This window comes from Sarcophilus harrisii, chromosome 2 (assembly GCF_902635505.1).
Source record: "Sarcophilus harrisii chromosome 2, mSarHar1.11, whole genome shotgun sequence".
Classification (NCBI taxonomy): domain Eukaryota; kingdom Metazoa; phylum Chordata; class Mammalia; order Dasyuromorphia; family Dasyuridae; genus Sarcophilus; species Sarcophilus harrisii.
Window position 1 is genome coordinate 580,543,333 of NC_045427.1, and position 19,369 is coordinate 580,562,701.

At 36.4% G+C, this 19,369-nt stretch overlaps 1 protein-coding gene across 1 annotated transcript in view; it reads left to right on the forward strand.

Moving 5' to 3' along the window:
* HTRA1 (HtrA serine peptidase 1) overlaps positions 1 to 19,369 on the forward strand; it is a 71,186-nt gene that overhangs the window by 25,721 nt on the left and 26,096 nt on the right. The window contains exons 2-3 of the mRNA XM_023495494.2: positions 5,927 to 6,026; positions 6,630 to 6,834. Of these exons, the coding sequence (XP_023351262.2) occupies positions 5,927 to 6,026; positions 6,630 to 6,834 (305 nt within the window). The remainder of the gene's footprint in view (positions 1 to 5,926; positions 6,027 to 6,629; positions 6,835 to 19,369) is intronic.

Genomic DNA, 19,369 nt, shown 5'->3' on the forward strand with positions numbered 1-19,369 from the left:
CTACCTTTAAGCTTTGCTTCCTCCTCATTCCTCCACCCCCCACCTACTGTCCAGACTTAAGATGAGGAAACTGAAGCTTGGAGACATTAATTGACCTGTCTTCCTTTTCAGCTTTAGGAAGCTTATTTCAGACAGTTATGAGTTCAGTCACAATCACTCTGAGCCCCCAGTTAGGAAAATTACTAGCACGTAGGCAGAGGTTGGGCTTTCTGCCTAACTTTACATTTATATCTATCTCTAGTTCATCCTTAGCCTTTTTGTGGTTGAGGGAAAATTCAGTTTACTGGAAACATTTGAGTAGTGAAGCAGCTGATTATGTTGTAATGTTTATGGATAGACAGACACTAGGAAGAGCAGATGAAGAAAAAGGAGACATTTTCTTGGACCCTAGCCTTGGTCTTCTTAGAGGATATTCTGGTGGAGTCAGTGATACTCTTTGATGTCTCCCTTTTCTGACATCTCAGTCCTACTTTTGCTCCTCAAAGATGTGCTGGAAACTCACATGCCTTAATTTATGGCATTCCTTCTCCTTCTAGCTAACTCCATTGAGTTAAGTGCCACATTGGATCCAGAAGAAACACCTAATTCTCTAGCTTGTTGGAATTTAGACTTCTTTTCTATCTTTATTTATCTTCTTCCAATGGCTTTAAAAAGATTTTTTTTCACATTTAATTTAACATAATTTGATTAATATGTATTTTCTGAGCTCAAATGGGTTGTTGCTTTTAATCCCACCCTTAAAACACACACATGTTATGACTAGAGTAGTTATGAAGTACTGAACAAAACCATTTTTCCAAAACCTTTTCCTCATCATTCCAATCATTAAGTGATTTTAAAGTAGGTCAAACTTCTTTGGTCTAGTATATTGCTATTAATTTTGTTTGGCCCTAAAATTAATATTTTAAACTTCCTTTTCTTGATATTGTGCTTTATCATCTGTTTGATAATGCCTCTGCTAATGTTTTTCAGCTACCATACTTAGTTTTTTTTTTTTAATCTTTAGTTGGGCCCTTGAAAATTTTATCATTTAGACTTCCTGTTCTGTTCTACTGTTGTTTCTTTCTGTAACAATTTAATATTGTCATGTCCAATACTGAATTACACACAGAAATGTGCTGATCCAGTTTGAATAGGTTCTTGAGAACTGATTGGTAAATTTTCACTATGAGCATTTGTGTCTCATAAATCATTAAATGCCTCAAATCCAATTTTGATTTATTGGATTTTTGGGGATTGTCTAGACTTAAAAAGTGATGGAGAAAAATACTAAAATTCCACATTAAACTTAAAAGTGTGTCTTGGTTATGGTCCTCCCCCCTCCAATCCTGCCAGACCTGATTGTTTAACATTTAACAACATGTGCGTGCCCCATATCCTGTAGGGAGATGGAGTGGAGGATAAACACAGGAGTAGCATCTTAGGATGTTGGACTTGTTTTTAAACCTTAGATCATCTGGTCCATAGTTTACAGATGAGGAAAATGAGAACCATATTTTGGCTTAGTGACCTTCTTAGGGAATTAGGGGCAGAGTTTGGCTAAGACTGGAGAGTCCATATTGCCTTTCCAATTAGGGCTATGTTTCCTTGTTGGAGTTAATTAAATGGATTTAGCTACAACAGTTAGGTGATTTAGGATTGGATCGGGTCAGGAGGACCCGAGTTCAAATCCAATCTCAAGCACTTCCTAGCTGTGTGACCTTGGGTAAGTTACTTCATCCTGTTTGTTTGCCTCAGTTGCCTTATTTGTAAAATGAGCCAGAGAAGGAAAAGGCAAATTGTAATTGGCTGAAACTGAGCAGATCCATTGAGGTCTGAGCACTTAAGGCTAATTACCAATTGGACAATACTCTTTTAGTATATGCTTGGAGAAAGAATGGCCCTGCCCATTACTCTGTGCAAGTTTTATCTGTTGTATAGGAGATTGGGTGAAGTATTTAGGGGGTGGAGTAAGAGAACGAGAGTCACTCCTGGATTCGTGTCTCAATTCCCCTCACTTCGTATCGCCATTCTGTTCATGTCCACAAATAAAGACCAAGGACTTTTGCTGATCCTGACTCCGGCTGATTCTAAAGTATCCAGGGTGCTAATGCTGTCCAGTATCTTTGCTAAGAAAATCCCAAATGGAGTTATAAAGCATTGACACAACTAAACAACAGCAACAACTAGATTTGGAGTAGTGGGGAGTTGAGAAATCCCCTCAGTTTGAAACTAAGCCCTCTACATATACCTGGAGACAAGCTCTAGACTTATTTTCTTCTTATTAGTTTGTACTAGAATAACTAAATGATCTCTTGTCCCTTCCATCTCTATACATTCTACAATAACCCCCTCCCCTTTTTTTTTTTTTTTGCTCCATATTGGATTCTAGTATGGCAGTTTTACAAGTATTAATGGGAAAATAAAAAACAAAATAAAACAAAAACCAAATCTCAGCTTGAAGCATTTTAACTCATTACTCAGGCAGGAAGGTTTGAATGCTGGAAGGATGTGCTTGTTAGAGGTGTCCTTACACAGCATTCCAAAAACCCAAGACTGCTTCTAAGCGGTTTTCGACCTTAATGGAGTTAAACCTTTCCTTCTTTTTTCCAAGGAAGCTGAGCCTAAGAAAGCATCTAATGTACTTGCTTACAGATTTCTCTAGCTTAGTATTTTTCAAAGCTTGTTTACACAGAAGGCATATTTCCATTCCCTTTATTTATATTTTCCTCTAACAGGAAGACCTAAACAGCTTGCAGATGGAATAAGTTGAAATACCTGGAAATTAGAGAGAGAGAGAGAGAGAAAGAGAGAGAGAGAGAGACAGACAGACAGACAGACACACGAAATCAAGTCAGTCACAAGGAACAAATGTGGTACAACTGCTAGTTTCCTGGGGCTTATTCATCTTTCTTTTTCTATTTCATCTGGATATGAGTTGTGAGCAGAAGGAAATTTGCATTAATTTGATTAAAACTCTCACTGTACTGGGTCTCTTTTCCAGCCTTTAAAAATGGGAGTCATAATATTCACTGTCAATTTTTCAGTGGTCTTTTAAATGTAAAACCAGCTAATATGAAGAAGCACTTCAAAAAAAGAGTCACTTTGATTTTAAATGCTATTATTTGAAGTTTTATTATAGAATTTTCTTTGCATGTAGTTTTATTTTTTAGGGGGAATATATTTTTAAAAGGTGACTTTTAAAAGTAAAACAAAAAAATCAACCCCCCATGTTTCTTCCCCCTTCCCCCCCCCTCGTCCCTGCCTCTAAAAAGAGATACCACTTGAATTTCTGAGAGAATAGCTCTTCCCCCAAAGCAAGGAAGATGGATACTGTGGACTCTAGCAGCAAAGCTTTTGACAATGACTCTTTGAAGAAACAATTCCCCACAAATGTTGCTCTGTTGCTGGAAGAAACTACTGATGTGCAGCTGGGATGACTCAGCAGCATTCCCAGATGTCCAGAGGTTTGTAGGTATTCCAGCATTTCTTTTAGTAGTTGCTTATAGCACAGTAATAGGAGTAGCGACTTGTGGGCAATGGGTTCTAATAGCACAACATCCTACTCTTTTCCCCTTCTCCCAATAAAAGTGATTATGATATTGAAAGTCTCCTTGGGAGGTAAGTGTCTGTGTTGAAATGGAAATTCAGGGTTCTCAGGATTTTTTTTTCAGATTTTTACTTAATTTTCCTCCTGATTTTTATTTATCATTCAGTTTTGTTCATCTCTTTGTGACCCCATTTGAGGATTTTTTGGCAAAGATACTGGAGTGATCTGCCATTTCCTTCTCCAGCTCATTTTACATATGAGGAAACTGAGACAAACAGGATTAAGTGACTTATTTACGATAACATAGCTAGTAAGTGTCTGAGGCTGGATTTGAATTCAGGAAGATGTCTTTCTCACAAGATGGTGCTCTAACCACTATACCACAAAGTTGCCCTTTTCCTGATTTAACAAGCATTTATTTTTCTTTCCTAAAGGGCTCTTTTAGAGAAAGTTGAGGAAAAAAGATGAGGTTGGGTAGGATGGGATAAGTACAGAGACAATTGTAACTAGTATGTGATAATTCTAGAGACTAGACTGAGTAAAGTCCAAATTAGATAAAGAAGAATTCAGAATGTGTTAATCATTTCTAGAGGAGCCAATTTCAAAACCTTGAAGATTTATCAATTGAGAAAAAAAAAAAAACAAATGTCTGAGGGACAACAATGAATTGAGAAAAGACAATGCCATTTCTTTTTTAAAAATTACATTGTTATTGATGTATTTTTTTTTAACATCACCATAGTTTTGCCCAGCACTTTCCTCTGCCCCCTCTGAGTCATTCCAGAAACAAAAACAAAAAAAAAAGAGAAAAAAGGTGAAAATACCAATTAATTGAAAAAGTTGAAAAAATATATGCTGAATGTACCACCTGGGACCTCTTCCTTTTGCAAAAGGATTGAATTTGGAACAAAACAAATCTATTTGAACAAGGTGCCCATGGAGGTATTCTAGAGTGTCACAATGAAAATGATAAATTATTGCAAAGATCAGATTGGGTGGGGGGATTTAAAGGCAATAATAGAATTAAGTATAGAATCTATAAGTAGAAACAATGGTAGGTCTGGGGCTGGAATTTGCCATTTGTGGCTAAGGCACTTAGCTATACTGGGCCTCAGTTTCCAACTCTAAATCTGTGACTTTTAGGCATCTCCAATTAAATTAGATCAAACGAATACTAAGTGCTCTGGAGATTTAAGACCAAAAAAGAGACATTTCCTATCTGTAAGGAGCTTATAATCTATTGGCAAATAGATGGGGATTTTTATGTATGACTTGGTTTGACATATAACAAATACAAAGTAATAGGAGTTTGAAAGAAGAAGCATGTAATTATGTTTGCTATTATAGGAGGAGTGATATCGTGTGATATTAGATGGTATAGATGAGAAAACTGAAGCTCCACAACTTAACTAATGGGAACGGCAGTGCCCACACAGATGTATATATGAGTATAACAATAATAATAATAGCTAACATTATAGTGATTTAATATTTAAAAAGTAAATATTATAAATATCAACTCACTTTATCATCATAATAACCCTGAAAAGTATTTCCCATTGTATTTCCATTTTACAGATGAAGAAAATGAGCAGGGTATTACATTTAGGATGAAACTGGATTTGAGTTAGAATCTTTTGTTTTTCAGGTTTAACAGTCTGTTCAAGGTACCACTTATCTGCCTGTGCGTGTATTTGTACACAAACAAATATATTGGAATGAATAGTTGACTTTTTTGTCTGTGTGGCTGAAGAGTCAGGGTTAAGTGACTTGCTCAGGATCATACAGGGCCTCCTGACTCCAAGGTCATTACTCTATCCACTGTGCCACTAAGCTTTTTCAATTTACTTATTTTCTATTAATAATAATAGAATTATTATTCATTATCTCCTTGGAACCATATCAGAAGCATCACCTGCTTTCACTTGCTTTCTGCTTATTTCTAGCTTATTTTCTGTCCCTTTTTGGCACTCGAGTAGATGAGAAAATACAAAAGGTATTTTCTTCTGCTCAAGTGAATCTACAAAAGTCTGAAGTTACAGAATAAACAATAAGGATGTAGTAGTAGATGGTCATAATTGTAGGTCACAGTTGTTTGTGGGAACCCCAGCCATCACATTCTTGTGGAGAAATGATAGAGAAAAAAGAAGCCAAGAATAGCAGTTAAATTTAATAGATTATGTTACCATATCAGAACAGGATTCATTCCTCGAGAGCTGGAAAAGAACCTGGAGAAGAATTTTCAGGGTATTGTGCTTAGAAATACAAAATATTTTTTTCTTCCTTGGGAATTTCAAAGACCTCAGCTGGTATTTTTGGCTGCTTTTATGTAACCCTTGTCTTCGGGCAGTTAAAATACAGATTTTTTAATGTGTCTCTTTCCATTTCTGTTTCCAGGGCAGGAGGATCCCAACAGCTTGCGCCATAAATACAACTTTATCGCAGATGTTGTGGAGAAGATTGCTCCGGCCGTAGTTCACATCGAATTATTTCGCAAGTATAGCGAGCATTGCATTTTTATATTTCCACAGGGGCTTTCTACTCAATACACACACTTCAGTTAAGAGAATGTTGTAGTTGAATTACTTTTGAGATGAGCAAGATACTTTAACTGTTATTAAATACACACAGAGACACCCAGACACATATATAGACATATGCACACATACCTATATATGTATACACACAAATATATACTTATGCATGTATATATATATTATATATATATACACATATATATATACATATATACATATGTATATATATATATATATACACACACACAAATATCCTTAGAGAAGGACAGATAAAGGCTTTTCATTTAGGAAGCTTTCTTATGTGATCTGTCTTAAAAAACCTATTGTCCTAGATTTTTTTCTCTGATAAATTGCTAGTCGTTCTTGCCCTGGAGAAGTCCCTTATACTTCTGTTGCATAGGATTTTGTTTTAACACATTAAAACACTGGCATAAAATTATGCTGCTATATTTCCAAATATTTAAAGTCACAGTTATAGAAAATGTGTTCAAGGGCCAAGAAGTTTATGGTTAGTTAGTCTGCTTTGAGGCTCTACGGGCATAGCTCTTTGTTCTGTGTTTCAGGCTACCCTTTTCGAAGAGGGAAATTCCAGTGGCCAGTGGGTCTGGATTCATTGTGTCTGAAGATGGCCTGATTGTTACCAATGCTCATGTAGTGACCAATAAGCATCGGGTTAAAGTGGAATTGAAGAATGGGGCTACCTATGAAGCCAAAATCAAAGATGTTGATGAAAAGGCAGACATTGCGTTAATTAAAATTGACTATCAGGTGAGTCTGCTATATTTGGCACATAATACCTTTCTTTTGAGATATAAGGAGTGAAGAGGTTTGTACAAGGAAATTGCTGATTACATCTCTCACAGCATCTGTTTTCACAATTTTATATAAATTGTTAAACGAGACACCACGATCAAGAAATTCATCACTTTACTGGTCAATTGGCTTTGGTAATTTGCTTGTTGGGTAACAGACCCACTCCATTTCTCAGACTTTCCTTGAAGCCTTTCCAGCCTGGTAAACCCTCTAACAAGAGTCCTCACGCTTTTTAAATAGGGGGCCAGTTCACTGTCCCTCAGACTGTTGGAGGGGCGGATTGTAGTAAAAACAAAAACTTTGTTTTGTGGGCCTTTAAATAAAGAAACTTCATAGCCCTGGGTGAGGGGGATAAATGTCCTCAACTGCCGCATCTGGCCCACGGGCGTAGTTTGAGGGCCCCTGCTCTAGTAGCTTTTATTCACTAACAAAAATTCTTTTAAATTCAGGGTTGTCTTTATATCACAATGACTTATTGGTATAGTACCCTAGTAGAGCTGGAGTTTATGAAAACCATTTATGCTCTATTAGTTTAGCTACACTGGAGTTACATAGTTACATACAACTACCTCTGAAATTGTGCTACATGAATGCCAGCTATCATCATCATTATTTTTATCATAATATAAATCCCCATGTAATTTTAACTGTTGATTAGCATTTTTTCCAATGAAAGGCAGATGTTGATGTTAGTCTGCCCCTGTCTTGAAGGATACCAATTTTGAATTGGTAGAGTCCATGTTAGGATGGTACCAGAAAGACATGGCAATCAGGAGATCTAGATCCTTAGTTCTAGGTCTTCCACTGTTTCATAGTGAACTTAGTCTCCTTAAAATTCCATTTCCTCATCTGCAGAATGAGGAGTTTGTACTGGCTTGCCTTCCAAACTCTATCAGGCTATGACTCTGTGGCATGTTTGTACCTCCAGAGAAAGTATGTGCTGTAAGAGTCTTTACACAATCATAGTAGGTGGTGGTCTAGATTCTATATCAATTTAGAAATTAGACACAGTAATAACTAGCATTTATATGATGTTTACTATACTGTGTCGAGTATTTTACAAATATTATCTCATTTGATCATTGTAACAGCTTTTTGTTTTAGATTTTTTCCCCCTGATATATTGCTTGTAGTTCTTTCTCTGGAGGAGTCCCCTGTACTTTTATTGCATGGGATTTTGTTATAATACATCAAAACATTGGTACAAAATTATGCTGCTATATTTCCAAATATTTAAAGTTACAGTTATAGTAAATGAAGGACCAAGAAGTTCATAACCAAAAAGTATTCTGTTTTGAGGCTCTATGGGCATAATTCTATTATTATTATTCTTTCTGTTTTATAGTTGAGAAAACAGAGGTTAAGTGACTTACCCAAGATCACACATCTAATGATTGAGCTGGCATTTGAAAGTACTCTTTTCTTACTTGCATTCATACTTAACCTGGATCTGTCATCATCAGAGTCTAAACATTCAAGAGTGTGCAGGCTTTTTTAGCCCTTACCTAAAAAAAATGGCATTGGAAACATTTGCTTCTAGAAATGACATCATGGACAATGTTTGTTCAAGAAGTAAAATCCTACTTGAATTGTGTATCTTTAAAAAAATATTTTATTTTTTCCCAATTGTTTGTAAAAAACAATTTTTAAACATCCGAGTTCCAGATTTTCTCCCTTCTTTTTCTCCTTGAGACAGCAAACAACTTGATATTAGGTTACATGTGTGCAATCATGCAAAACATATTTTCGTAATAGTCATGTTGTAAAAGAAAACACAGACCAAAGAAAACCCATGAAAAAAATAAAGCGAAAATAGAATACTTTGATCTGCAATGACTCCATCAGTCCTTTCTTTGGATGTGAATAGTATTTTTCATCATGAATCCAGTGGAATTGTCTTAGATCATTGTATTGTCTTAGAAGAGCTAAGTTATTGAATTGTGTATGTTGGTTTTTTTCTGTTGTATTTGCCTTAAAGGGTGGTATATCTGTGAACTGTTGTTATTTGTAAATGTTGTTGTTTCAGCATATTGGCAAGAAACAGGCATCTTATGCCCTGTTTTAGAAAAGAAAAGGAAACAAAAAGAGACTCATTCTGTCACTTTCCTACCACTAGAGTGAGTTAGTGATCTGGCATTAGCCTGTAGATGCCTGTTAGTAAAATCAAGCTGTCTGTGAAGTTCCATAAATAGTGAGGTGATTATGGATGTATATAATATAATTTTTCTACATGCTGTATCTCCTGGATGGAATATTATATCCTTGAAAACAGAGATGCTTTAAAATTTGTCTTTGTGTTGCCCAGAGCCTGACTCATAGTAGGAATTTTAAAATGTTTTTTGATCGAATGGTTGTAGTAACAATAATAAGCAGCATTTATGTTAGATGGGAGGGCTTCCAAAATGCTTTTCATATTATCCTATTCAGTTCTCACAACAACTATGGGAGGTGGATAATATGATCATCCTCATTATAAAGATGAGGAAGGGAGTCAAATGATTTCTGCTAGAAAGTTGTGTGGTGCAGTAGATAAGAGTGTCTGGCTCCAAGTCAGGAAAATTCATCTTCCTGAGATCAAATTTAGCATCAGATACTAGTTGTGTGACTCTGAGCAAATCACTTCATCCTGTTTGACTCAGTTTTACATCTTTAAAATGAGCAGAAGAAGGAAATGGCGAACCACTTTAATATCTTTGCCTAGAAAACCCAAATGAGTTCATGAAGAGTTAAAACTGACTACAAATCACTGAACAAAAAGTATTTCAGGCTGGATTTGAATTCAAGTTTTCCTGCCTCAGGCCAATACTGTATCCACCAAGTTGCCACTGATTAGTTTTGATTAGCATTAATGTATTTTCTGCTTCTCCCCGTCATAAGAAAATAAAATCTTGGCCTTTGTTCATTTGATTTTGTGTTATTGAAGATAGTATTTATTGGGAGCAGATAATTAACACTTTACTTCAAGTGTTGCAGTGAATTATATCTCTGTCATACTAACTATTAAACATTTTATTGAGTTCTTTCCATTTAGAATTAGATTGAGAATCACTTTTTGGGGGAGGGAGGGAAAGAGGTTCTGACTTGTGATTTCATTGGTGGTAGCAAATGCCTCTGCGGTTTTTCTCCAAGATATAGACTAAAAGAATTGTCAAAAGCCTAGGTCTGTACAATCAGTACATGTCAAAGGTGAGATTTAAGTCCATTTTTTCTCCCTCTAAGGCAGAGTTCTCTATGCAAGGGTATCATTATACCTCTCAAGAATTACTTGGTCCATTAAAAATGTTTTTTTTTTTCTGGTAAGGCTAATAATCCTAGAGCTAAAAAAACATCTAGACCTAGAAAACCATAGTTATTAAAAAAAAAGTCAACAGATGCCAAGATGTCTTTAGGGTCCCTTTGAAATATTAGTTAACATTTTAATTAAATTTGTATTATGAGTACCCAATTAAGTTTTGAGGAAGGAAGATGGTAGTTTTGGTCAGTCAACCAATAAGCATTTATTAAGCTTTATGTGCCAGACACCATGCTAAATTTTGAGAAGAGGAAGAGATTAAAATAATCTTTCATCTTCCTGTTGGTCTTCTCATTTCTTTTTTTGAAGTGTTTACGTTAGAAACATTTACAGATTATTTCTACTTCCTGAGAGATTTCTTATAACAAAGTAAAATAAATAGTTAAGTGAAATAGCTAATACATGTTACAGTGATAATGATAATAATGATAATGATCTTGTCTGAGAGAGCATACAATATTTCACATCCTCCTTCTCTACTAAAAAAAATGAACAGAAATCTATTTTCTCTCCTTCCCACTCTAATAGGGAAAATAACCTGAATTTCTCATGACACTGATATATAGCTAAACAAAGTAAAGTCCCGAAGTAGCTTTAATAAATAAATAAATATAATATATACATTATCACATATATATGCATATGTGCATATATATATATAAATGTGGGTTTATAAGTATGTGTATATATATGTACATATAAGTATGTAAATATGTATGTATGCACACTCATAAAATTTGATACCCTAAAACCATCACTTCTTTGTAATGGATATTTTATTTTCTTCATTTCATCATTTATCCTTTGTTTTTACCTCAGTCATCTTCACTGCTAGTCCATCTGCAATATTGTATGTAATAAAAAAAAATTCTTGTTCAATATTAATGAAAAGAAAAAATCTACCTCTTCTTTGTTTTAACCTCTTTATCTATCTTAGTTGTTAGTTAATTAGCATTTTTAAAAGCACTATGTTCCAGGTGCTGTTTTGGATGCTAGAGATAAAAAACAAATGGAAAATCTTTACTCTTAAGAAGATGTTATTCTATTGGGAGAAATAACACAAACACAAACACACACACACACACACACACACACACACACAAAGTATATCTAAGGTAGAAGTAGGGGTAATATGGTATGAGCACCTGGGGGGTTCTGGAAGAATTTCATGTAGGAGATGGAATTTTAGCTGACTTTTGCAGAAAGCTAGACTTTCTAAGAGGCAGAGGATGAAGAGGGAGTACATTCTATGGAGATGGGAGATGGAATGTCATGTCTGAGGAATTGTAAGTAGGATAGCTGGGCTGGAATGTAGGAGTGACTAAAGGGGAGTCATGTCTAATAAGCCTTGGAAAGGTGGGCTGGGGCCAGACAGTGAGGAGCTTTAAATGCCAAACATTCTTCTGTAGTTGAACCGAATTGGATCGAATGTCTATGGCACTCACCTAGAATGGCTTCAGATATATATTAGCATGAGGTTTGCCCTGTAGGTCAAGTCATTGTGTTTTGCAGGTGCTGGATGATGTTAAAGATCCTTGGGATGTATTTCGATGATAGACTGATGGGAGAACTGCCTCTAGTGATGAATTAATCCCTTGGCAAGACGAGAGTTTTAGGAAAATCTTTTGATCCTGTCACTTGATAGTGTACCTTGGAAGCTGGCCTTATGTATAGTATTTGTGATGAAGTAAAGATCAAAGTTTGAGGATATTTAAGTTGGAAAAGTTAGTGTTTAGTTTGAGTGGTTGGATGAGCAGAAAGATGGCAGTGAGTAGGAGTGAGTGACTGTGGGAATTGGAGAGGGATTGAATACCTGTGTATTTGGGTGATTTGTCTAATTTGAGGGTGCATTTTTTATCTTTGTGCACTCCTGGATTGTGTGTTCAGAATGTGTTAGTAGTGGGTATGAGGGAAAGAGTGGCTTCTAGGGGTAGGGATATTATGTCTCTTGCTTAAATAGTAGATCAGAGAAGCTATTTGGCCCTAAGTATTGCTCCCAATTGCCCCAATTCTGGAACAACTAGTTGGCACAGTGGATAGAACAGTGGGCTGGAATCAGGAAGTTTTATCTTCCTTAACTCAAGTCTGGCCTCAGATACTTATTTGCTGTGTGATCCTGGACAAGTCACTTAAACCCTGTTTATTTCAGTTTCTTCTTCTGTAAAATGAGCTGGAGAAGGAAGTAGCAAACCATTCCAGGATCTCTGCCAAGAAAACTCTCTAAAAAGGGGGTCATAAAGAGTTGGACATGACTAAAACAACTAAATGCAACAGAATTGATCCCAATATATCATTTTTTGAAGCTATGATCCCAAAAAGGAAATTGTATATACATCTATATATACAAACAGTATAGATCTAATATATATTATAGCATATGTCAGATAGTATATATCTGAATGGCACAGTTTTGAGCCCCTCGTAATCTCTTGTGTGGGAAAAGAGTGCTTTGTGCAGAAAGAAGGAAGAATATGTGGGTTTAGAGAGTAAGCATGAGAGTGTTTGCCAGAAGATCTGTGTCCTAAGGTAGCTGTGGTTACTTCTCTCCATAACAGTATATAAAACAAACATAAGTAAAAGGTTATCTTAAATGCTGAGAATCCTTCAGGTGATATAATCTGAAACTGTCATATTGTCATACAAACTACTCTTTTGGGCAAGAGTAATTCAATTAAATTTGGCCATTTTTAAGTGCCTTCTATATGTAAAACTCAGCATTAGGTTCTGAAGTTACACCGAAGGAAAAGAGAGTTGCTCTCAAGAAATTTATCTTTTAGAAAGGATAAAACATTTATGTGTACAGGGAAGCAAAGGCAAAGTCAGTTCAGAAGGGAAATCCAGAAAGAATTCCTATAAATAATGGCAGTGGTCCTTAAGTTGGACCTTGAAGCAACTAGAGGTGATGAAGGAATGTATTCCAGTTATAAGGAGCTATCCTGGGCTGAGGCTTAGAGACAAGAATTAGTAGAATGAGTTCAGGGAACAGCTAGATACAGGCTTTTGATGGCTGCTGATGTGTGTAAAGGGGAATAATAAGAAATATCTCTGAAATGATAAATGAGGGCTAGATTTTGGAGAGCAGACTGAGGGGAGTTTGTATTTTATCTCAGAAGAAGTAAGAAACCAGTAATGATTTCTGAGTAGGTGAGTACATGGTCAGTCCTATGTCATTTGGAAGCTCTGAATAAAGTATGGATCAGATTGGGGAAAGAGCTCAAGCAGACCAAAAGTTAGGAAGCTGTTCCACTAGTACTAGGCAGGAGGTGACAAGGGGTTGAACTAGAGTGGTAATTGTGTAAGTGGAAGTAATTTATCAGAGTTACTAGAAAAACAAATGAAGTTGCATATCGTTATTGATACCTATTTTAAAATTTCCTTTCTAGAGAGTGAGTAACTCTGTTTAGGAAAACATTGTTTATTCCAAGAAACCAGAAAAATTGATGCTGTAAATATGGTCTGCCTTACTCATCCAAGCTAACCACATCCTGTAAATCTAACCTGTGCGGTTGGTTACAGATCATTCTTTTTTCAGTCTCCCTTCCCAAATGCATGAAGCAAGCAGTGCTTTTTTGATTAGTGGTATGTTTATGGACATATATATATATATATATATATATATATATATATGCAATGTACTTATTATAGATTTTGAACATTAAGAAATGGTTTTTTTGTATCCCTAGTGAGTTATCTAACATTGTAGTTAGTCATTCTAAGTAGACTCTGGACAACTACTTGCTGGTAACATCATAGAGGAAATTTCCAAATGGGAAAGAGTTAAGACTAGAATCAATTAATATTGATTATTTATTTCTTTTTGCAAATATTTATTAAGCACATGCTAAGTGCTAGGCACTGAAGTTTCAAAGACACACAAAAATGAAATGATTCCTATCTTGAAGGATTTTATAGTCTAATCAGGAAAACAACATGCACATGCATGGGGTTTATACAAAGTAGACATAAGATAATGGTCTTAAAGGTTCTTTCTAGATCCAATGTTTTACTAATCTGGCTTCTCTTTTTTGCTCCTGGTCACTAGATGTTGTAGGGGAGATTTTTTTTTCAGTTTGAAGCCCAAATGAAAACTTGATTCGGGTGTATGCCTTGACATGTTCAGTCAGGACCTGGAACAGCTTAGCCAGATGAGGCTTCATGTCCTATTTCCGACCTCCCTCTTGCTACCCGTAAAAGTTTAGTCATCCCAGCAGCATGCACGCTATTGACATGTGCTTCTAGTAAAAAAAAAAAAGGGGTGCCTAAAATAATGTGGCTTTTCAAAATGGAAAAGGAAATGAAAGAGGATATTGAGCTGTAGGCACCTACACAAAGGACTGCTTTCCACTGACTAAACTGCTTTTCTGCTGATAGTGTTTGGAAGTAGGAGGGCAAAAAGGACTCGTCCAGATTTTTCCTTTTGTTTTCTTGCTTCACTAATAGAATTTTCTTGATGGGCTTGAAATTATTTTACATTCTTTATGGGAAGTGAAATCCCACCTTGATAAAAAGGGAGTGAGACTGTATCTGTGACTTCACTGGCAAGAGAGCTCCTAGATTATGAAACTTCTTTCCTCCACTACCTCAAGTCAAGTAAGTTAGAGTGTTGAGAGAATGGCTGAGAGCAGTTGAACATACCAGTTCTCTATCGATTATATCACAGACCCCCATTGATAAATACAAGCACAAATGTACAGTGAGTGGGAGTGCACTCAATGGAATTTGGTGAATTGAGGGTGATCTTGTTGGCTATCCTCTCTGACTAGACAACAAAAACAGATGAATTAGTTAGGTTGGCCCCAAAGTTAATAAATGGCTGTTGCTGCTGCTGTCAATCCTCTTCAATTCTTTGTGGAGTTTTCTTGGCAAAGATACAGGAGTGTTTTGCTACTTCCTTCTCTAGTTTATTTTACAGAGAAGGAAACTGAGGTAAACTGGGTTAAGTGACTTGCCTAGAGTCATACAGCTAATTAAGTATCTGTGGCCAGGTTCAAGTTTTTGGAAGAGCTTTCTTGACTTCAGGCCAGATAATCTATCCACTGTGTCACTTAGCTGCTCAATAAATGATTACACTTAGCAAAGAAATGTTTAGGGTAAATAATGAGATTCACTTCTAAAACATGCTCTGTGGTGTGAGAAACAGTCACCTAAATATCTTTCAGTCATTTTGTCAACAATCAGTCAACAAGCATTTATTAAGCATTTACAATGTGCCAGGCTCTGCTGAAGATATGCAGAAGGGCCCTAAACAGCCCCTGATCTCAAGGAGTTTCCAGTCTAATGGGGGAAAATTAGGGCATTAATGCAATATAGAGAGAATCTCTTGCTGGCAGATGGGATCTGGATGATTAAAGTCCTGCTTCCAGCTCTTTCCTCTGTTCACTTAAGGACATTGCTCTTCCAAGTAACTCAGCTTTGAGTTAGAGAAGATTTATGTATACTTTCCCATCTTGTCCTGCGTTAATTTTTCCAAGCCCAAGTATATTAGAAGAAGCTTATCTTTTGAAGCTGTTTACACTTGAGGTTAATGTTCTGCTGCTGTCTGTCTGGACTTGTGGAAGGAAACAGGATGTGTTTAAGCTCCTTCTCCTCGCCTTTAGTCACAGAAGAGTCACCTGCCTGTTTTGGGCTAGGAAGCATCATTCACAGTGTGCAGCCAAGTCCAGCCCCAGGATACAAAACACATGTCCCTGTCATGCATCAGCAGACACGGACCCCGGAGCAAGATTTTGCTTTACTTTGAGAACTCGAGCTACAGGAAGCAGAGACAGCATTTCTGGTGTGCATATCAACATTTTAATGGGCAGCAGCTTTGAGAGCAAACAAGTTCATCTTTAAATATGTCTTGCTTCCAAATGTGCCTAACAGGAACCACTTGTGGAATTGGCAGTTTATTAGTATTCATTTAAAGCTTTACACTGGAGAGTTTCCTTTTTTTTTTTTTGGTGGTAAGCCATTCAAAAGAAATTTAAAAAGGTGGGAAATGTGTTTCAAATGAATGGAAAAGCATTGTTTGCCCAGGAATGCAGTTCTGAAGTGCCAGGGAGGTTCTGAAGGAGATTGGAGGGAACACTTAGTGCAGGAATTAACCATCTTTTTTTTTTTTAACTCTTTGTTTCTCTAGGCTTTATGTAAGCCTTCCTGTATCCCCTATTCAATATTAAAAGAAATAAATTCTAGATTTTGTCACATATGTGAATACAAGATAAACTTTCCTGTATTCCTCTTTAATATGAAAGGAAATAAATTCTGGATTTATCATACTGTGAACATAAGATAAACCTTCTTCTACCCCATTCAGTATAAAAGGAAATCAGTTGTAGAGTTTGTCATATATGTGCATGTAAGAAATACAACAGAAATAAATTTCAATAGGAATATGATTATTTACTATATATCCCCCATACCTCCTTGACACACTTTTCATACCCAATAGAAAGGAGGAGAAAGAATAATATATACCTTCAGGTTGGGAACTCCTGAGTTAGAATAATTAGAATGGACTGTCTTATTCTGACTCAGAGACTTACTAGCTGTTGGCTCCACTTTTTATTAGATTATATTGCTTCTAGGTAGGGAGCTAGTACACAATAAACATTCTTCTCCTTTGCCCTTGGAACATATACCTCCTCAAAGATTCCATTGGACTTTCTAAATTCATCCATTTTAGAAGAGAGAAAAAATTCAAACCTTAAAGCTGTTCTACTTTAAACTTGATAGCATCTTCTCCAACCTCCTTGATTTTCAGAAGGGGAAACTGAGGTCCAGAAATGTGAATTCTTCCTCAAGGTCACACTTGGTCACACAAGGTCACACATACTGGATTATTACCAGGGATTTCTGACTCTTATCCCAGTGTTCTTTCCAGTATATGTGATTATGGGGATTGCTCAGGGATATGGCTTTGCCCAGAAGTACAACAAGATTCCTGGTGTTTGGTGGCTCCAGATGGGGTGGCTCCATCTGCTCCACATGGTAATGTAGTTTCTTGTGGGTATTCTGCCCAGGTGCAGAATCTCTGATGAGATTAGCATTTGGAAAATAACTGGATTGAAGTTTGTGTATTTTTCTTTTGGTGCACATAAACTATATCCTCTCTAGCTCCAGCACCATCCGTAGTCCTGTTTGAAGTGGCTGCTAAAAGGCAAATTTTTAGGTGGAGTGTGGTTATTTTTTCAGAGGGCTGTTTCACTGCTGAGTCTGCTGGCAGCAACAAAGTGGATTGCTTCAACCAGACACTGAAAGTTGTGGGAGAAAAAGGGGAATGAGTAAGAAAGGATGAAGGAGAAGAAAATCAAGGTAGAGGAGAGCAAATGGAGGAATCTCTACTCTGACTTTATCAAGACAAATTATATTTGTGAAATGGACTGGAGATTATATACGATCAAAGCTTACCAGTAAGAGTGGCTGTGGTCCCCGGTCCCTAGGATTCACCCTTTGGAGAAATCACTAACAATGCATAATGGAATGGGGAAAGAGGAATGTCTTTAAAAGCCAGGATTTTCAGGATTCTGCTTATAATTATAACAACTAGGTAATCACCACCTTAGTCTTTGTAAATAAGATTGAGCCAAGTGGGGAATGGGAACATAGTAGTGATTGGACCCTTAATTTAAAAAAATCCAGATAGCAGAAGGCAACCAGTTAAATTCAGGCCCTCTCACTGAAATTTCAGATAGCATTCCTTTGTAATCACAAGGGAAATCTCTCTAGCCCTTCTGCTGAATTTAAGTGAAGTGAGAATCCTAAGGAAATTTGGCTTCTTATAGTGCCTTTGAGGTTTATAATAATTTCCCATAAAGGAAATGTTTGTTTCAGGCATGCTTTAGGACTTTAAATCATCTTCAGTTGCTCATCTCTGAAAGATACCAAAGCTTCTGGTGCATTCATTGGTTAGGAAACACTTTGGCTTTAGACTGCTCTGTGATTTCACTGGTGTGGACACCCCCTTCTGTATCAGCTTCCAACTTCAATGGGCTTTTTTCCTTAGGTGATTCTAGCCCATGTCTTTCTGTAAATGCTCTCAAGAATCTACCTAGTGTAGTGGAGAGCTCTTTTGGGACTGCAACACTGCAGTTCTCCATCTATCATCTCTCATCTGTGACACATGACTTTTATCTTTTCTTTTAAATTAATTTGTATGAATATCTCATATTTTTATATCACCAACATCTCCCAAATATCCTCTTCCTCCCCCTTCTACAAAGTTATTCTTTATAACAAAGAAATAATGAGAAGAAAAAAGTTCAGCAAAACTAACTGAAATATAAAAAATGTTGGAAAGTATGCATTGTTGTATTTCTGCAAAGAAAAGGGAAAATACATTCTCATTTCTTCTTTGGGGCCAGGCTTGGTCATTCGTTCTATCTTTTCTGGTCAAATTCTTTCTTGATCATGTCTGCTCATCTACCACTTCTTGAGAGAAAGTTATCATTGGAAATATATGCTGGGGTCCTTCCATTGTTCTTTGGGGTATTTGTGTGCAGTAGCTAGAGTTCTAGGCTTGGAGTTACCAAGTTCAAGTTCAGCCTCAGCTAATGGTGTGACCCTTGAAAAGTCACAAACAAGCTTTTTTTTTAGCTTCAGTTTGTTTTGTAAAATGGGAATAATAGTAATGCTCAAGATGAAGAGTTGTGAGGATAAAATGAAACAATATTTAAAGTAGCTTGAAACCTTTAAAGTACAATATAAATTCTAAATATTGTTGTTGTTGTTATTGTAGTTGTAATTTTCAGTATAGTGTTGAACAGGTCTTGTTAAATTATTCTCTAGATGATCTAGGAGATTTCTTGGATCTCTTTTGACATGAAAAATTAATTGTTCATTTGTCCATTCATTTACTTATTCAGTATTTGTTGTACACATATGCTAAGCATTGAGAGAGGTACAAGACTGAACTATCCCAAATTCCCATTACTGTAACTATCTGGAATAACACTTGGAGAGGGGTAGTGAAGAGGATACATTGGGAAGTTGTACTCTGGAAAAAGAATTAGATTTGTTCTGCTTGGCCACAGAGAGCAATAGGCAGGTTAAATATTGGCTCACTACAGAGTAAAACTTCCTATCAATTAAGAGTTGTTCATAAATGGAAAGTGTTGCCTTAGGGAGTAGTGAGTATTCCAGCCTTGGAAGTCTTCAATTGGAAACTGAATGACTGTCAGGGGCCAGGAATTAGCTGAACAGGTATCCCTTCTAACT